This window comes from Rhipicephalus microplus, unplaced genomic scaffold (genome assembly GCF_043290135.1).
Source record: "Rhipicephalus microplus isolate Deutch F79 unplaced genomic scaffold, USDA_Rmic scaffold_25, whole genome shotgun sequence".
In the NCBI taxonomy this organism is placed as follows: domain Eukaryota; kingdom Metazoa; phylum Arthropoda; class Arachnida; order Ixodida; family Ixodidae; genus Rhipicephalus; species Rhipicephalus microplus.
Genome location: NW_027464598.1, coordinates 2,039,816 through 2,058,914, shown reverse-complemented (window position 1 = coordinate 2,058,914; position 19,099 = coordinate 2,039,816). Strand labels below are relative to the sequence as shown.

Below are 19,099 nucleotides of genomic sequence, written 5' to 3'. Positions count from 1 at the left end.
CGGAAGATAAATAGATTTGGCACAGCCGGCACAATTGGTAATCAAGGTTCTTGTTTTTTAATGTCTTTTTGAAATGGTGTAAAGACCGAAATACGTGACAAAAAATTATAGTCGTCATTCACTTTTGTTCGTGTCAATTTTAAAATTCCACAAAAACAGTTAAGAAGTTTTCGTGTATAGAAAATTTGTGTGCAAAACTCCTGTGCAGGTTTATCTGTTTTGCAAGCAAAAAAAAACCAGATTGAATGGGAGTATTTCTGCAATCATCTATGAAAGCAGGAGCAATCTGATTAACGTAGCCCCGCCGAACTGGTATAGTAACTAAGGTACCCGGCTACTGAATCCGGGCTGCGGGAGCTAAATGTTCGATGGAGGGGCAAATGCTGTAGGCACAAGTGCTCAGATATGGGTGCACACTGGAGAATTCCAGGTGGTCTAAATTTACAGAGCCCTTCACAACAGCGTCTTTCATAATCATATGCTGGCTTTGGGACGTGAAACCCGATATATCAATCAATCAATTTAATTAACGCATAAACATTGCAAATAAACATGGTGTGGTGAAGCCATAATCACTCCATGAAAATCACTGTGTGACACTGTGGACATTCATGGAGGGTAAGTACTGCATTAAGCCTCGTCAATTTGAAAAAATTGCACTATGTATAATGAAAAAAAAAATCCCGTTCAATAGTTATCAGCCCTTCTATTACAAATATGAAATGTCACAATTTGGGAGGAAGGGACATCTCAGCACTGTGAAAGAGAACGTAATGTTTGAAGCACAGTTGATAAAATAAATACACCTATTACGCTTTAATTACTAATTATTAGTCCGAGAACATCTGCATGCTCACTGGCAAAGTTTTCGGAATCTACAAAGCGCAACATCGTGATTACAGTTCAAGAGGCACCGCCCAAAGCGTCAATGTCCATATGCCGAAAAGCTGCACGGTAACCGCACTCCGGCTTGAAGTATCCACCCTATACACAGTCGTGGAAAGGCGTGAGTCGCCTGGTGATTCGTCGCCTCAACTTGGCCATGTTGTCTGTAATGAGCTTGTTCTCTGGGTCTAATGAGTGGGCAACTTGATAGTGTCGAAAGGCACCTTGGTAGTCACTCTGTGAGACATTGGTTAACATAAAATGTTAGCCAGTAGATCGCACAGGAAGTTTTTTGCTTCGAATAATCAGTTGTTTATGCACAAGTGCAGCTCTTGTAAGAAAAAACGCAAGGAATTAGTAATCACGTTTTGTGTGTTTTGGCAAATAAAATGACTATTGAAGCATGAAAAAACAAATTTTCGAAACGTTCTACCAAATATCGCAACTTCAATGCTCACCTTCAAGTGTCTGATCACAGCGAGATTCAGATGAGCGTGAGCAAGACCGGAATCCAGACGAATGGCCACTTCGTAACTCTGAAACAGAAAACAAAATGGCTTTTTCTGTTTTTATCTATGTTATTATATGAAGAACACGTAGGGGGCGAAATAACAACATAAATGAAGTGGCCATCTTTAGATGCATGCCTTACGACTGTCTCCTAGGAAAACAATTCATAAGAAATCCACAATTCTGTGGCACTCATTTTTTATTTTCCCTGAAACGTTTGCACAGAAAATTTTTCAGCTTTAATTCTGCCCTTGACGACACAGCCCATCTATAGATAATAAATGAACAACAATATTGAGTGAACGATCAAAGACGTAACCTTATAGAATGTTTGTTCATGGATAAGATATTTTTGTATTCATAAAAACCAAAAATGTATGAGTAGTATTATAGCTTTATACAGCGATATTGCAATATGTTACTGTTTGATTTGGGTTGAAACGTTTTCACACTGTAATCTCTAAAATGTTTATTAGCTCCGAGTGAAAAGGTGGCCCGATTTAAAAAAAAACACCGTTTCTGTGAAACAGCTGCTTCTTAACCTTAAACTATACTTTTACAATATTTTTTGCTAATTTTGTTACTTTGTATGCACACCTTTCTGCCCACGCAAAAATATCTTCAAATTACCGCATAACTGTCAACTTTGGCTGAACTTACTGAAACGAAATCTCAGACATATTAAAAACATAAAGCTTTCTCAACAGAATTAATTAGTTCAAGCCAGTTCGAGTTAGAAACATATGCAAATTCAGTAAAAAATACCTCATTCAAAGAACCAACCTTTGCTGACGAGCTGAGGTCGCCCAAGTCCTTGAGTATGTCACCGTGATCGCTGTGTATTTTCGCACAACGAAGGTCATCAACATCGCATAGCTTTAGAGCCTTCAAAATGTAGTCCAGTGCCTGAAATATTAGAGGAAAATATAAACAACGTGATGACTAATCCACTGATCATAAACGTCAGTGCGAGAATGCATAGCAGTTCGGACAATCACTAATTGTATTCAAGACAGCGTGGGCAACTTAATTTGCTGTATACAATTGAAACATTGTTTATTTAGGTTAAATAAAGATGTATAAGACAATTGCTTGTAAAATCACACAAATTATTTACGTATTTTTCTGGCGTTAATTTCAATTTGGGCGCTTTTTACGGTCTCTTCAACAGTACCTAGTTATAGAGTAGCATGTGTGGAATTTGCAATGTAATTTAACGACCAACAAGTCGCCTTCTACAAATAATTGGTAAGCAGTTCTGCGAAAAGTACTGAACCACATCTCGATTCGACGTCTAGATACGAAACTTGGCCACTGCACACCCCAGCACACAATTTGGCTTCTTGCTAGGCACTTAAATAATCCTGAGATGTTAATCACCAGTTACTGCTTGCTGTCTGAAGCATATTTGACAATAAAAACAAAATAGCATGCTTGCTCGCCATTTTCTTTACAGTGATGTTGTGCAAGAAATGGAACCATTAATTTCTCGCAGAAATATCAAGTTACCTGAGTTATAGGGATGACGGGAAACATTACTACAGGGAGTGCAGATTATCCGCGCAATTACATTAGGTGAAATAATATAACGGACGAAGGCCAGTGACATGTTTCTGTGGAAAATGCTAAGGGACAAATAAAGAGCGATGGTTTTAAGTATGCACACGCAAGGAAAACATTGACAAGCAAGGGATATCCCGCGCAGAAACAAATGCTTGGTTCGCACACAAACAAAACAAATTGGTTGTCTAATTTGGTATAAGGTAACAAGTACCTCGACTGTGCGGTTGATGTGATTGTGTAAAAGGGCAGCCGTGTGCAACGCTCCTCTGTCGGTGCTGTTGTGTTCAATCACATCCAGTAGGAGGTCTTCAGCTGCTCGAAAGCTTCTGAGCTGAATCAGGAGCTGAGCCTGAAAATAAAGTTAAAGTAATACACCGTAAGCTGTTTTCCACAGCACGCTGAATCTAGAACAATCCTTATTTAATGCCTTTGCATATTGAAGCATGAATACAAACACGTTATCTCATAGGAAGGCAGATATTTAACACATATGAATGCAGCAGTGCATAAACAGCTACTGTAGCAATGAACGTCAGCACGCCTTTCACCTGCCGTAACATATATAATTCAAGATTAATTTAACGTCAACCTCACGCATTCACAATTATACACCTTCTATTATTGCACACACTCTTGAGAATGTCTTCTATATTTTAAAGAATTCATTAATCTTCTTTCTCAACACGCACCTTGCGAGAATGTAAGTTGATTTAAATGCATGCACATGTGCCTGGTACTCTTGTACCACCTTGGCTGGTATTAAGACGATCGAGACCAGGGACTGCTTCGAACGAATTCGGTTTATTGGAAGAAGTGAAGTAGCGCGCGCTCGCTGCAGGCAGCAGTCTTCTTTCTTCTTCTTCCGGCGTTTGATGATGATATTTTATAGGTTCCCGCCCGCCCAAGTTGAAATGTGATAAGCTCTCGCGGGCTATTTGAAACAACCTTCCATTGGGTATATGTGGTTCACCGATCTTCTTAGAAGCTCTTTTTTGCCTGTGCGAAGGAGACAAGCTCTTGTTATTCCGTCTCGCCCAGGGTAGAGCTTTTCAATCCGGCACATTTTCCAAAATGTTCTTGGAGCCTTGTCCTCAACCAACACTATGTCACCCTGTGAGAGTGGTTTTGCTTGCCGTGTCTTGGCTTTGACCGTAGCTCCTATTTCCTTGATATATTCTTGATGCCATCTTTCCATGCGCACGAGTTTGCATCTGCGTCGCCATGCGTCTTCAATGTCACCTTTGTATAGTCCCTTTTGTCCGCCTTGAAGCTGTCGCCGTCCACCTATGATGTCTGCCGGCGTTAGTGGCATTGGCTCGTCAGGCTCTCCATATACGTAAGTCAATGGTCGATTGTTGAGTGTTCCTTCAACTTCTGCTACAATAGTTCGTAGCTCCTCTACCGAAGCTGTGCTTTTCTATATTATTTTTCGCATCGACGTCTTCAAGCTTCTTATGAGGCGCTCGTAAAATCCTTCCCACCATGGCGCGCACTCGGCTATGGTTTTCCTTTTAATTTGTTGGCCACTGCAATAATTCTTTAAGACCTCGTTGTTAATTGTTTCGAGCATTCTGTTGATTTCCTTTCCAGCTTTTATAAATGTTTTGGCGTTGTCCGAGTATATTACGGCTGGTATTCCCCGTCGAGCTGTAAATCGTCGGAATGCTTGTAGAAAACTCGACGATGACAAATCGTTGGTAACTTCCAAGTGTACTCCTCTTGTTACCGCGCAGGTGAATATCAGTACATATTGCTTCACAATCTGGTACTTGTCCTTTGCGTAAAGAGGTCCTGTGAAGTCAACTCCCGTAACTTTGAATGGCTCTGCTTCAGTGACTCTGTCTGCCGGAAGTGGAGGTATGTCTTGAGTTGCCGGTCTGGAGTTATGCCTCTTGCAGACGACACATTTGTTTAGAACTCTTTTCACTGCTTGTCTACCCTGCAATATCCAGAACTTAGTTCGAAGTTGCGCTAGCGTCACTTGAACTCCTCCGTGTGATACCATTTTATGCACATGACGTATTAGCAGTTCCGTGAAATGCTCATCCTTTGGAATTACTATTACGTGCTTGTTGCATTCTTGGCTGCACTGCAATCGTCCTTTCTGTCTGATGATTCCATCGTCATCAAGGTAGACTTCATGTCCATTAATTTCAAATGATCGATTGTTTGAAAAGACCTCACCCTTTGTTTGTCTCAGTAATATTTGGGCCTGTCTTATCCAGTATTTCTCTGCATTTGTTACCTCTTTTCCTGTCAACGGCCCTTTGTGATTTTCCTTTCTTGTGTTGTTTATGAATCTGAACACCCATGCTGTCACTCTTATAAGCCGTCCGTATGATGAATACCTTTCGATTTTCAAGATTGGCGCAATTTCGGATCTTCCCATGTATTGGTGACATTGTGTTTTATGCTGCTCTTCTACGTCTGTATTTGTTCCAATTATGCTTACTAAGTTTTTTTCCAGTGATGTTATCCATTCGGGACCATTCCACCATAACTTTGACGTTATCTATGCCTTTGCGCTTATTCCTCGTGTAAGTAGGTCAGCAGGGTTGTCTTCACTTTGAGCAAATGACCAGCTTGCTTGAAGTGTTTTTTCTCTAATTTCTGCGATTCTGTTGGCAACAAACGGATCTCTTTTGCTTGTTCCCTTGATCCAGTGCAGAACAATCATCGAGTCCGTCCAGCAGTGTATTTCCTGAAAACTTTCGTTGAAGTGACTTTTGATGTAGTCGCATAATGTTGAAGCTACCACCGCTGCCATCAGTTCAAGTCGCGCCAATGTCAGCTCTTTAATTGGAGCTACGCGGCTTTTTGCTGTTACTAGCCTTGACTCTTTGTTTCCATCTTGGTATACTGCTATCAAGTATGCTGCCGCTCCGTATGCTAATGGGCTCGCGTCGGCAAATACATGCAGCTTGTATGCTTGTACTGGTTGATTCTTGCTTGCGTAGCATCGAGGGATTTCTAGAACTCGAAAGTCCTCCGCTTCAGACATAAGGTTCTTCCATTTGTCGCATTCATCTTTAGGGAGCTGGTCGTCCCACGTGACGTTCATTTTCCACAGTCTCTGCAGTCCTATTTTCGCGCGTACTGTGAATGGCGACAACAAACCGAGTGGGTCAAATATCTTCGCTGTGGTTTGTAACACAGCCCTTTTTGTCATGTGCGTTGTATCTGTTAATAAATTCCACTTTTCAATAGGGAAGCAAATCATGTCCTTTGAGTGTTTCCATATCAAGCCCAGAAGCATTGTGAATCCTCTAGATCGAATATCTATGTGAGAATCGTCTCTTTCGTTTTCATCAATTATTTTGTTTAATCGCTCTTCATTGGATGTCCATTTTCTCAAATTCATCGCTGCCTCTCTGAACACTTGCTTTGCCTCTTTGTACAACTTAACTGCTTCATCAAGCGTTGCTGCTCCCAAAATGACATCATCCACGTAGATCGCTTTCTGCAGTGTCCTTGTCGTATCAGGAAACTGATCTTCCACTTGTTTCAAATGATGTTTAATTGTAGCTGCCAGTATAAATGTGCTTGGTGTTGTTCCGAACGTTACTCTTGTCATGCGCCATGTTTGCACTTCATTCGTTAACCTTCCTTCAGCGTCATGCTTCCACCACAGAAATCTCATTGCATCTCTATCCTCTTCATGTATAGAGATTTGTAGAAATGCCTTTTCAACATCTCCAACTAACGCCACCTTTTCTTTTCGGAAATTAATGAGCAGCGATAGCATGTCCTCATTCAAATTGGGTCCTGCCTCTAGGTTCTCGTTTAGAGACATGCCTTTTCTAGAATGTGATGAGGCGTCAAACACTACTCGAACCTTTGTTGTGGCTCGGTCTTCTCTAATGATCGCATGATGTGGCATGTAGTAGCAAAGTGCATTTGGCTGTTCTGATGGCTCTTGGACCTCCTCTGCGACTCCTAATGCCATGTACTCTGATATAGCTTTGTCGTAGCGATACAGCATGCCTTCATTTTTTTTGCAGCATTTTAGTCAGTTGCTGTAGTCTTTTTATCGCATTTTCCTTGTTGCTTTCCAAGTTTACGTTCTGTTTCCATGGCAAGCTGACTTGATAGCGACCGTTTTGTTGTACAATCTTGCGCTCGAATTCTTCGACCACTTCATTTCCGGTGTTATCCAAACTATTTCTTGTGATCCCCATTGACTCCAGGCTCCAGAACTTCTGTAGCTCTTGCTGTAGTTCTGTCTCCGCAGCTTCGACCTTCAGAACCATGACTGCTTGATTATGCGTTAGTTTTGTCTTGCTTTGCTCTGACGGCCCTTGCAGTACCCATCCCAGTATAGTTTCTACAGCCATCAGTTTGTCCTCGATTCTTTGAGTTCTACCAGTAAAGAATTCCCAATAATAGTCTGAGCCAATCAGTAGTTCTACAGAATCTGTTGCAGTCGTCTCGGTCCTGTGATCAGCCACTTGCATATTTAGCTGTTTCATTTTCTCGCTGAGTTTCTTAGTTGGAGTGGGTATACAACTGTGCGAGATAACGTCGACTTGTAACGCTTCAATCACTGTTGTCGTGCTTGTTTCTCGTGATCCTACAGTCACTTGCACCACGTTCATTAGTTTGACCTTTTCGTCTCCTCCAAATGAACCAATCGTCAGCCTTTCCTGTCGCAACACCTTCGCACCGATTTCTTTCGCTAATCTCGCTTCAATAAATGAACGTTGACTTCCGCTGTCTAATAACAAACGGCAATGTCGGCCACATGTTTCTCCTTCTACGCACGCTACAGCCATCTGCAAAATAACAAACTTATGCTTGATATTTTCGGTTGCTTGTAGCGTAGACGTCGTCGCTTCGGCTTGCGCTGTTGAGACCAGCTCTGCCCTTGTTTTCTGCATCACCGTTCTACATACTGACGTGGCATGTCGTCCCTTGCATTGATTGCATTTTACTTGGGCCTTGCAAATGCGTGCAGTGTGGTTTGGTCGCGTGCATCGGAAGCATGCTCTATTTTCGGTAAGCATAGCTTTTTTTTTCATCCATTGGAATGCTCCTACGACAGTTTTCGGTTGCGTGTGATTTCTGCTTGCAGAATAAGCATATTCTGTCCACTGAGCTATAGAAGCTTGAAGTTGTGCGCATCTGTCCGCGGTTCTCTCTTGGTTTTGCATTTATCCTTTCTTGTTCACGTTGTGTTTCTTCACGAAAAGCCGCTTGCTCTCTTAAGAATAACATAAGCCTGTCCAGCTTTTCCTCGCACTCCTTTCCCGTTGCGTTGTTTTGCTCGCTGTTTTCTGAAGCTGAGCTGTTTCTCATAGCCTCTTTTGACTTGAACTGCACTGATAATTCTGGTGGAATTGCTCTTTTTAATACCGGTAATAACATCGGCGCATAGCTCCCAGTTTCTACTTTTAGTGACTTGAGTGCCAATATGTTAACTTGCACTCTCTGTACTAGCCTATTTAAGTCATCGGTATCTTGAACAGACCTCACTTTCTTCAAACTCAATAGCTCATTCATGTGCATTTCAATGGAATGTTCTCGATTTCCGAACGTTTTTTGCAGTATTTTGATTGCGTTATCATAATTTTCCTCTACCGAGTACTGAAGTCCTTCAATAGCAGCCGCAGCTTTTCCGGTTAGTGATGCTAACAAGTAATTGAACTTCTGTCCCTTGCTCATGTTCGGTCTCAGGTGAACTGCCGACTCGTACTGAGACCGAAAACGGTTCCACTCCAAAGTTTTTCCCACAAACTTTATCATTTCGAGTTTTGGTAGCTTAACTAGTTCCGTTGCTTCTTGTCCCGTACTTGAGTGCGTCACCTGCCTTGTCCTATCGGTTGAATCCGATTGTTCAGGCGGTCGAAGTCTCACTTCAATTGCAGATAAGATCGTCGTTAATTTCATGTCGTAGTCTATGACGCTTTCGAATTCAGCTTCGGCGTTGTCTTCTGTTAGAAACTTTTCCATTTGCTCGTTCGCGCTCTTGAGACTGTCGCTTATTGCTTTAATCTGCGCTTGCGTTGTAAGCAGCTGCTCCCGGTTAGCTCCATCATTAATTTGCTGCTCGGCTGCGTTAATCAGTCGCGTGATCTGGGAGCGAAGCGCTTTCCTTTTCTTCGTTATCACTTCTTTGCTCATATTGAGGCGGTTAACAATGACTCCTTACTTGTCAATCGTTCGTTCTGATGCTCGTACTGTCCACCGTGGTCTCGTCGCTCGATCCAGGTCAATCCTCTGCTCCTCCGCCGTTTTCTTCTCTGCTGCTCCGTGGCAGGTTGACCTTTCTTGCCGGCGAGGAGGTAGTATCCTGGTTCACGGCACCAGTATTAGGACGATCAAGACCAGGGACTGCTTCGAACGAATTCGGTTTATTGGAAGAAGTGAAGTAGCGCGCGCTCGCTGCAGGCAGCAGTCTTCTTTCTTCTTCTTCCGGCGTTTGATGATGATATTTTATACCTGGTGCTATGTCAGTAGCTTTCTAAAATAGGATTTTGCATGAAAGTCGCGCTACAAATACAAATGCTGTCAGCCGTACGCGGTATGCCGCAGACATCAACAGTGAACGTTGGGTCAGTTTACTCGAAATAAGTTTACGATTCTGGCGGCTCGTGTTTAAGTGCCATTGAACTATTGCCTGTACTTAAAAACTGTGCTTATTTTTTATTACAGTCATTCCGCCTCACAGTAAACAGCAAGAGGAAAGACAAAATCACTTATGTAAGTAAGTTAGTAGTAAGAATAGAACGGAAATGGTCTGCCATTTCCAGTCTTACGTTTCCCTTATGTGAAAAGGAGCAGTGCGCGTTGCCTAACGATGCCACATACAAGTGCTACAAATATTTAATTGGTAGAATTGAAGTTTCGCTTGGCGTCCGTGACTCACATGGTGAACCTTGCTTTCACGGTGCTCCGGGAAACGCCTGTGAATATCCTCGAACAGCTCTCTTGCTTCGGCCAGGCGGCCGGCGTTGACGTAGAACACAGCCAGGTTGTCCATAACCTGTGGATCCGGCTCAACAGCGAGGGCCCTGTCCGTTAAAGATGAACAAATGTTATCAGAGAAGCTGAAACTGCAAAAATTCGACCAGTATGCCAAATTCACATATAGTGTGCATGGTGCTGGCTTCACGGCAACGTACGTTTAGTGAGGCTTCTTCCGATGAAATCACCAGTTTTTCTTAAAAGCGACCGTCCCACATTTGCTCTACACCATCATTGGTATATACGATGAAAAACAACTCTGAAACGGTGTGTCAAAAGTTATTTTGTAGGAAGCCAAGGTTTTGAAACATGGTTGGAAATCTCACTCCCTGATACTCGTGATGTCATGCTATGGTAGATGTCACTCAGCAGCTCATTTATTCAAATTGACAACGTGAATATTAAGGCAACATCAGTGTTACCTACTAAATACATCTGAAGCACTAATTGTAACACTAGTGCTATCTGAAAGGCTAGAAAGCACTAGGGATCATCGATGCGCAGTTCCTACAAAGACAAGTCAAGGAAAGTATTACGTAAAACACGAGTAATACATTACATTATGTTAACTACGAGGAAGCGTCTCGTAAGGAAGCCATCACTGGAACACGAACGCTCAGTGACGGTATCTTGTTCAGATTTTCCCTCTAACAACATGGACCAGCTAGTGGCCTTCAATAACATCGGTCTATGCTGAGAATATTTGGCTTGCGACGTTTTCAACCAACGCTCACCTTTCTTAAAGTTCTACCGCGGCTTGGCCCGCTGAATCGAAAACGTAAGAAACTATTGATTTGAGGCACTGGGCGTGGTTCTGATGGTTCAGTGGCATCAGTAATATGTATATGTTGCAAAAGAACCGGCCAGGAAATTTAATCAATTGATCCTCTTTTTAGGTCAGCTGTTATGACATGTGGTCAGTATGTTGTCACAACAACCGGGAAATTGATAAGTTAATGTAGTTCTATGCACCAAGGTCGGCTGTTGGTATACTGTCTGACCTCTTGTAGAGACTCTCGGCCTGCATGTTGAGGTTCATGCTGTGAAGGCTTCTAGCTGCGTTCAATAGTGCCACGGTGTGGTTTTGCTGGATGTCGAGAGCTTGCTCATACTGTGCCATGGCCTCCTCAGCACGACCTGCACAAAAAAGCATATCCATGATTACTTGAATAAAAACATCAAAAGACAGAATATCGCTACAAGTAATCTGAATTATATTAGAAATGAAAAATTATAAAACCAGGGTGTCATTTGTGCGAAGCGGCAGGTATATACTTCAGTACCAGCAGCCGTTTTCGTTGAACAACTCTACAATCTGTCTTTTCAGCAATTTCTGCTCGCTTGGAATTTCCAAGTTCGCTGTTTGAAATTATTATCGACAAACGTGCCATGTAGCAGCGCCTCCAAACGCTACATTATTTTACCGCTCCTGCACCATATCATGTTTATACCGTTAGAAAGGTCGGAGGACGTGGTAAAAATATAACGTCTGAATATTGAATCAGGAAATGCGTCCAGCCGTCCTATTAGGAAAAAGGAGGAGGAAGAAAGTTTAAGCGGAAAGACAGGGAGGTTAGCCAGTTATTAGACTGGCTGGCTACCCTGCGCTAGGGTATAATTGTCACCTGTACGTTGAAATGGGACCTCAGGAAACTTGTCATACGTTGCCTCACTGCGGTGGTCTAGTGGCTAACGTACTCGGATGCTGACCTACAGGTCGCAGGATTAAATCCCGGCAACAGTGAATGCATTTTCAATGGAAGCGAAAAATGTGTAGGCCTGTGTGTTCAGATTTGGGTGCACGTTAAAGAACCCCAGGTGGTCGGAATTTTCGGAGGGCTACGCTGCGGCGTCTCTCTAAACCATATGGTGGTTTTGGGACGTTAAACCACACATACAAATCAATATCAAATCTTGTGATACGTTGCATTAACAATTTTAAAGTGTTTGGCTGATTTGGCTTAGATACAGTTTACAAGACGAGTTACCAGTGATTTAGCTATTAATTTATGCATAGCATGACTATGAATTTATTATAAATGAATAGAAGTCACAGTACAGCAGGCCTCACCATGTGACTGAAGGAATGTGCCGTAGTTGTTGCGGGCATCCGCATTTCGGTCACCACTGCGCAACGCCATCTGGTGCAACCTCTCTGCTTCAGCCAGGTCACCTTTCTCAGCCATGAGGGCCGCAAGCGACGAGTACGCCTCGCAGAAGTCTGGATCAAGCTCCACCGCACGTTCCAGCAGGGCTCTTGCGACGTCCTTTTGGCCTTGCTTGCTGCACGTGGGTAAAGAACGCTAACTATCAAGTTTCTCCTTTTTTCGCCACAGCATGGTGGTCCAGTGACTAAGGTACTCGGCTGCTGACCTGCAGGTTGCAGGAATGAATCCCGGCAGTGGTGACAGCAGTTTCGATGGAGGCAAAAATGATGCAGACCCGTGTGCTCAGATTTGGGTGCACGTTAAAGAAACCCAGGTGGTCAGAATTTTCGGAGACCTACACTACGGCGTCTCTCTGAACCATATGGTGGTTCCAGGACGTTAAACTCCACTTATCACCATCATTTTCATTACCTAAAATTTTGCGCAGTTTTTTTTTTGCAATGCGTAGCGCACTAAAATAGCATTCAAGAAACAAAGCCAAATCAATATAGCTGTACAAGTGACACTAAGAATAAAATTGCTCCATCTACAGTTGCGAGTTCAACTCGGACATTTCAAGTGGGAAGCGGACACTTTACCCCTTCGGATCCACCCGCAACTGTTAAGACGATGACACAACGCAGACTACCGACCGCAGTGCCACAAGCGGGTTGACCCTGTTCGGGCTTCATTTTTCGAGGCGGGGACCGGGCACTCCTCTGTTTTATTTGACTTTAACTTGACCACACTTTCAGTGAATTGCCAACATAAAGCAACGGAAACATCACGTGTTACCAATAACATTGCACATAGCGAAAAAAAAACAAAAAACATACCAACGCATCGCACTAGTCGTGAAGATAGTCTATCTCACAGTACAATAAAGCAACAGGCGGCTTGCCGGTGTGTTTTCTGCCCAATTTATTGAAGCAATAATTGCAAACAACTCTCGTTTTTGTCTATTTGCCATATCTTCAAAGCTCTGGCGTCTTCTCCAGCTTCCGTGTGCAGTCGGTTGACGCACACTGCGTGACTGGTGTACGTCAAACTAGACGGCACCTGAACAAGCGTCAGAATGAACGTAAGCGTACGTTAAATAGTGACACATGAAGCAACTCGGCCCTTCATTAAAGAATAAAGTGCGCGTCAGCCTATTGCGCACCTTAGCTGGAGCAATACCGAAGCCGTACAGAAATGGTACAAGAACAGAGGATCATGGGTAGCCAAGATTGAGACCAAGATTCATGTAGCAAGGCAAGCAGAGGACTATTCTCTTTCGACACCGTTATGAAGCAGGCAAATACGCGGTCATTTTTTTGCTGTATGAAGAAGTGTTTTAGGGGCGAAGCTCCTTATGGCATGGCTTGTGCATTCTGTTGTGGTAGTACGTAACCTGTGGCACATACCCCAAGGAGGATTATCTTCGTTGACATACCCGCATATCAGTGGCACATACCCGCCCTCGGGCACATATACGCATGTTTACATGTTACGAAAAACGTAGCACGGCGTCGTCATCACGCGCTCGGTGTTAACAAAGCTCTGACAGCAGAAATGTGATACATACTATCGTTTAGTCGTTGAATTGTCTGCTGGATGGCGCTAATTGTATATGATGAATATATGATAAAAAGAAGCGAGATGGCGGTACTTGAAGTGTTTACTAGATGGACGGACGACCGCACGGACGGATGGACAGGCAGGCAGGCAGGCCGGCAGGCAGGCAGGCCGGCAGGCAGGCAGGCCGGCAGGCAGGCAGGCAGGCAGGCAGGCAGGCAGGCAGGCAGGCGGGCGGGCGTGCAGGCAGGCAGGCGGGCAGGCAGGCAGACAGACAGACAGACGGACGGGACGAACGGGACGGACGAAGAACACTCGAACGGATTGACTGACGCACGGACTGACGCACGAACGTGTGCACGAACTGGCGCACGTACGGACGGATGGACACACGGACGGAAGCACGGACGGATTGATGGATGCTTCGCCCCACTCTTCATCACGCATTCCGTGGATATGCTGTGAATTTGGTTTCATGATTTTATATGTACAATCAACAAAAATTAATGTTTCGTTGCAAGTGCGCCTCTTTCCTCTCCGTTTTTAACCTCTCTACACCCACACCTTGCTACGAAATCCACACGTACCTGTAGATATTCGCCAGGTTGAAATGAGCCCCTGGGTGGTTTGCATTGACGTGCAAGGCGTACCGGAAGTGGTGTTCAGATTCCTCCGCTGACGTCAGCACAGTGCCCAAGTTATTGTGAGCACTGGCGTGATTTGGCCACAACCTGCGGGAAGCGGAAGAATTGTTTAGAGATCACCGTGTCGCCTTACGCCCTATTGCGTGGTAAACTATTCTGCGTCCTCAGCAGCGCAAGCAAAGGCTTCAGGAATCGCAGTAAAAATAAATATTTTTCTCGTTTGTGAGGGCCTCAACAAGAGCAAGTAATGCAATCCTGTTGAAAGGATTATTGGCCACAGACCATATTGAAGAAATAGCCTCTTTGGCCGGTAGACCTCGTGCGAATGCCCGTATTACGTCGTGTAAGAACCTGCATGCCTCATTTTATGGTTCGGGTGGTATCGTTTGAGTACTCGGTTTGTGGTGCTCTCTTTTTCTTCTCAATATCACGCGACGTTTGCTGACAAAAAGAGCGAGAACCACTTCATGCATAAAAAAAAGAATAAGCCCCAACTGAAGAATGCTTCCTGATAAAAACACTGTATATAAGAAACGTTGAGCAAAGTTTACAGCGACCGAGAACTCACGCAATTGCCAGCCGGTAGTGCTTGATGGCCATATCCGAGTTACCAATGTCCTTCTGCAGATTAGCGTAATTGTAATGCACCTTTGCGTTTCCTGGAAGGTCCCTTACACCAGATCTGGAACAAGCAGAATGCATCATTCACCTAATGTACATATGCTGAACGAAAAAAAAGAAAGTGTGCAAGGTTAATTCGCGTTCTACAATTAGCGAACAATGGATGTGAAACAAAAATGAACTGCACGTGAAATCAAAATGAATTTCACCCACTCGAACAGGGCCTCCCTGGATGCCCACACGCTATTCCTGTTCCAGGTACGGGCCGCGAACAGCAGCACCAGAATGAAGCAGATGCTCGTAGAGCACCACCGGAGCACTCTAGAGCACCGCATGTGAAGGCGGCCCAGCCCTTCGGCAACCAACAAGGACATGCCGATGCTGTAATAAGGAGAATTCCAGTGCAGCAAACTCTGCAGTATCTAATATTTAAATGGAACATCAAAGAAGAAACCACACATTACGATGGCAAACGAATAAAAGTCAACAGTTGTGTCATATCTATGCCAACTTCGTAATATGAGAAGCTCACATTGATGTCTCTAAAACATACTGATTGCTTGACGAGCCGAGCGCAACGCGAAAAGCTGAATCATACGCAGCGTTTTGTGTAAAAAAAGAACCGTCTGGGAATCAATGTGATGGGAAGCAGCCAGTACAGAGTCCCATACATTGCTTATTTCGTATTTGGTTGCAAATGAAGTCATTCGTGTTTTGAGATCTAGTTCCCTAATCCGGGTGTTCGAAGTTTTGCTTTATGGTTTTCTTAAATTTCAGCCCAAGGAAGAACATGAAAACCGCCTTCGGAGAACACTTATGTATCCAGGGGGTTCTATAGACAATAATGGTAGCTCTCAATGTCCCAATCAGCTAGGATCTACAGCATCTTCGGAATCGTGCCCCGGAGCAGTCTATAATTTCCCCAAAACCGAAAAAGGCAGAACGCCCCAGTTCTGTGGAGGGGCAAATGGAAATACCGAAGACAAAATGGACCACTTTGGTGCGCACTGCTAGCGCCACCTAGTGTAACGCGCGCGCTTTGAATTTGCGCCTTCCTGTGCTCCGTCTTGCTTTTTGCATCGTCTGCTACACAGTGAGTGCTTTTTTCCGCTATGAATAGGGCCAATATTCTCCAGTCCACACACTTTTAAAGTATATGTATGTATAAAATTACTCACGTCGACGTCGGACTAGAGCATGACGGTTTCCCCCATGAAATTGCGAACTTTCAGTACTTCATCGGTGTGCCTGGTCACCAAGCTTAGCAAAATTTCATCTTTACTGTCGTCATCAAATGAACTGAGCAAACAAGCCTCCATAAATTCGAGTCGTGCTATCTTTCTTGCTGTCGCCATACCAGCCGTTGCGCGTCGTCTGCTGATCGTCTGCTACGCGCGTGGCACTCAACGAAGGCTGGGATTACACAGCGTCACTCCACAAATTTTTTCGGAAGACCTCGGAGCAACAAAAAAAAGTTCCCGAACAAGGTGCGTTTCGGTTGCCGAAAATGGTTGGTGCGCACCGGTGCAATTAATCGAATGTGTACAGACGCACTGGTGTGAACCGGTGTGCTTTCCCGAAGTTGCCATTAGTAATTAGCTTTTCAATGACTACAGTAAGCAGAGAGTTTTGTATTGAAACATTTGAGGCAGTTGCGTTTCGAAACATTTACACGTGGAAGAATTCCTCTAGCATATCTGTGCTCCGAGGTATTCCGCGGTAAGGTTCAATTGTACTTTGCATCATTAGCATGCAGGGCGGTGAATATTAGTGGAATGTTTTTTTACCGATGTGACAAACAGCCGTAGCTTGGTGTCGCCAACCTGTAGTAGAAGGGCAACCGTTATCATCTTTACCAATGCCCTCGACTTATTGTCAGAATAAACGATGCACGTAACTACCGTGGCCCTTCGGAAAGTAGGTTCGCGCCAGTGCTGACTGTCTTGCACGTGTAGTCACGCTAAGCAAAACTAGGTTTCCACGCAATATCTCGGAGCACAGGCATGCTAGAAGAATTTTTACAACGTGTAATTTTGTAGAAACGCAACCGTCTCTCACTTCTAAATACAAAATTGTTCACTCAATGCGATCCCTGAAAAGTTAATTATTGAATCCAAATAATTTTTCCACTGACACCCACCACTATTGTATCAATTTGTGTCCCCCTGGATGCGTAACGTATCTGCGAAAATAGATTTTATGTTCTTCCTAGAGCTGAATTTAAAAAAAAAACCATTAAGCTTGAATTTGAACACTCGGCATATCACATGTTTGTCATGCCCAAATGCATGAGAAACATAATATATACACCACGCGAATGAAACCTATAGGTCCTGACAGACTTCTTAGTGGGAACCGGGCTGGATGAGCGTTTGTGATGGTCCAGGGGTTGTTATTTATGAAATGATCTATTAGTATATTAACTGAGAGTAGAATTGGAAAAATTTGCGTTGGAACCTTTTATGACAGTGTGAACTGCTGCAACAACACAGTTCATTCACACGTTATTTCAACTAGTTTAAACATGCTAATATGCGTTTTTTGTTTTTTTTTTGCTGATTGTTCACTTTCGGGTATTGTTAAGTATTTATTTTTTTAATTTTTTTTGCTGCAGAACTTGTTGATATGAAGGAGCCAAGGCAATATGCACCTCAAACTCTCCACAGCAAAACAGTTATAATACAACACAATGGAACAAAAACCCATATGAACGTACGTAGATGACCTGGTCATGCATGACCGGCCGCTTACGTTCGTCGTGCACTGATGTTATGCCATACCAACTTTTATATATATATCCTGGTAACACAACTCCGAAAAACGCACCAATATACTGCGACGCAAGTCATGCCATACATAATAAACGTGGCATGAATTTTATGTTAGAACTTGTTATTTATGTTCGTCTCACAAACGCGTCAGGTAATAACAATTTTAGAGCATATCAAGCTAGCTAACCGGTCACAAGCACACCGTAGGCGTGTCATCTAAATGTTGTTCATGACATGCATATGACTTTTTTCATGTTACCACCAGTCAGTTACATTTGGCTTGTAGTCGCGTCACAGAATACCATTTTTGTTGTACATCAGTGTAGCCAACTAATCGCAAGCGCACCATGCGCGAGGAAAGTAAGTCACGCAGTGCGTGACATGCATGTTTTTATTTTCATGTTACCGCCTTACACTTATGTTCGCTACACATTCACGTTGTATCTAAAAATGAAAAAAAAATAATCTCTGTGTTTGAGGCATTAGCGCAAAGAATACGGAATCGGTGAAGTAAAAAAAATGAACTAAATAGCTAAATAAAAATCTGAACATTCTTGCGTTTTTCTCAGATCGCCCAACAACCAAGCGAAGCCATCAGTGATTTTTATAGCAATTAGCAAGCAGGAGACATTGGAGTCATTAGGACCAACAAGGGAGAGTAAGGGCAGTAATCGGTTCGAAGGCTGTATACGCAAAATAACAGAAATCTGCGAAAAGAATATGTGAATACACACACAATACTAACTGCAATCGAATATGCGGCGAAATATCTCCGCACTCTCATTAAGGTGGTGATGCTGAAGGAACGGCTTTCAGCTCGCCCATAGTAGAGTACCGAGAATATACTCTGAAGTGTTAAGCGCCTTTTTCCGAAGCCCCAAGAATAGGTACTGAGCTGTGTATTGTATGCTTTTGTTGGCAACGCAAGCGCAAGTTGGTTCGAGACAGCAAAATACCATCTGCGTGGAACGCTGCTGAAGAGTCTCAGTAATAATGAAACTGCAGTAAGCGAATATCTTACTGCACAGAGTAGAAAATAATTGTCCCAAAAATACGTAAGCAGGAACTCGCCAGAAAAAAGAGAATGACAGTGACGGCGCCGAACGACCATACCGGGAATTTACTAAAACAGCTGAGAATGCAATTACCTAGGAATTGACATCACGTAAAAAAAAGGTCTATCTGCTTTTTTCCTTCTTGATATATTTTTTAGTGAAAGAGCCGTTTGCATTTTCTCTATGTTTGAAGAAACTACGAAGCTACTTGTGCGTGCGTGTTCACAACAAAACGCGGCAGTGAAATTGCTGGGTGAACGTCGTACAGAATGGAGAAACACGACCACGTCAAAGAACGTATCGAAAATTCTAATATGCTCACAGAAAACCGCGGAATAAAATTTAGCACAGTTCGTGCTCGTGAAGTTTACGTGATATCGATG

At 43.4% G+C, this 19,099-nt stretch overlaps 1 protein-coding gene across 1 annotated transcript in view; it reads right to left on the bottom strand.

The window, feature by feature from the left end:
- Positions 1 to 853: 853 nt before the first annotated feature.
- The window catches only part of LOC119184768 (protein O-mannosyl-transferase TMTC1), a 38,843-nt gene continuing 20,597 nt past the window's right edge, over positions 854 to 19,099 (bottom strand). Inside the window, exons 8-17 of the mRNA XM_075884258.1 lie at positions 15,104 to 15,271; positions 14,838 to 14,951; positions 14,213 to 14,356; positions 11,993 to 12,204; positions 10,923 to 11,058; positions 9,824 to 9,968; positions 3,170 to 3,307; positions 2,179 to 2,301; positions 1,344 to 1,421; positions 854 to 1,122 (exon numbers count right to left, since the gene is read on the bottom strand). Coding sequence (XP_075740373.1) covers positions 985 to 1,122; positions 1,344 to 1,421; positions 2,179 to 2,301; positions 3,170 to 3,307; positions 9,824 to 9,968; positions 10,923 to 11,058; positions 11,993 to 12,204; positions 14,213 to 14,356; positions 14,838 to 14,951; positions 15,104 to 15,271 — 1,396 coding nt within the window. The 3' untranslated portion in view covers positions 854 to 984. The remainder of the gene's footprint in view (positions 1,123 to 1,343; positions 1,422 to 2,178; positions 2,302 to 3,169; positions 3,308 to 9,823; positions 9,969 to 10,922; positions 11,059 to 11,992; positions 12,205 to 14,212; positions 14,357 to 14,837; positions 14,952 to 15,103; positions 15,272 to 19,099) is intronic.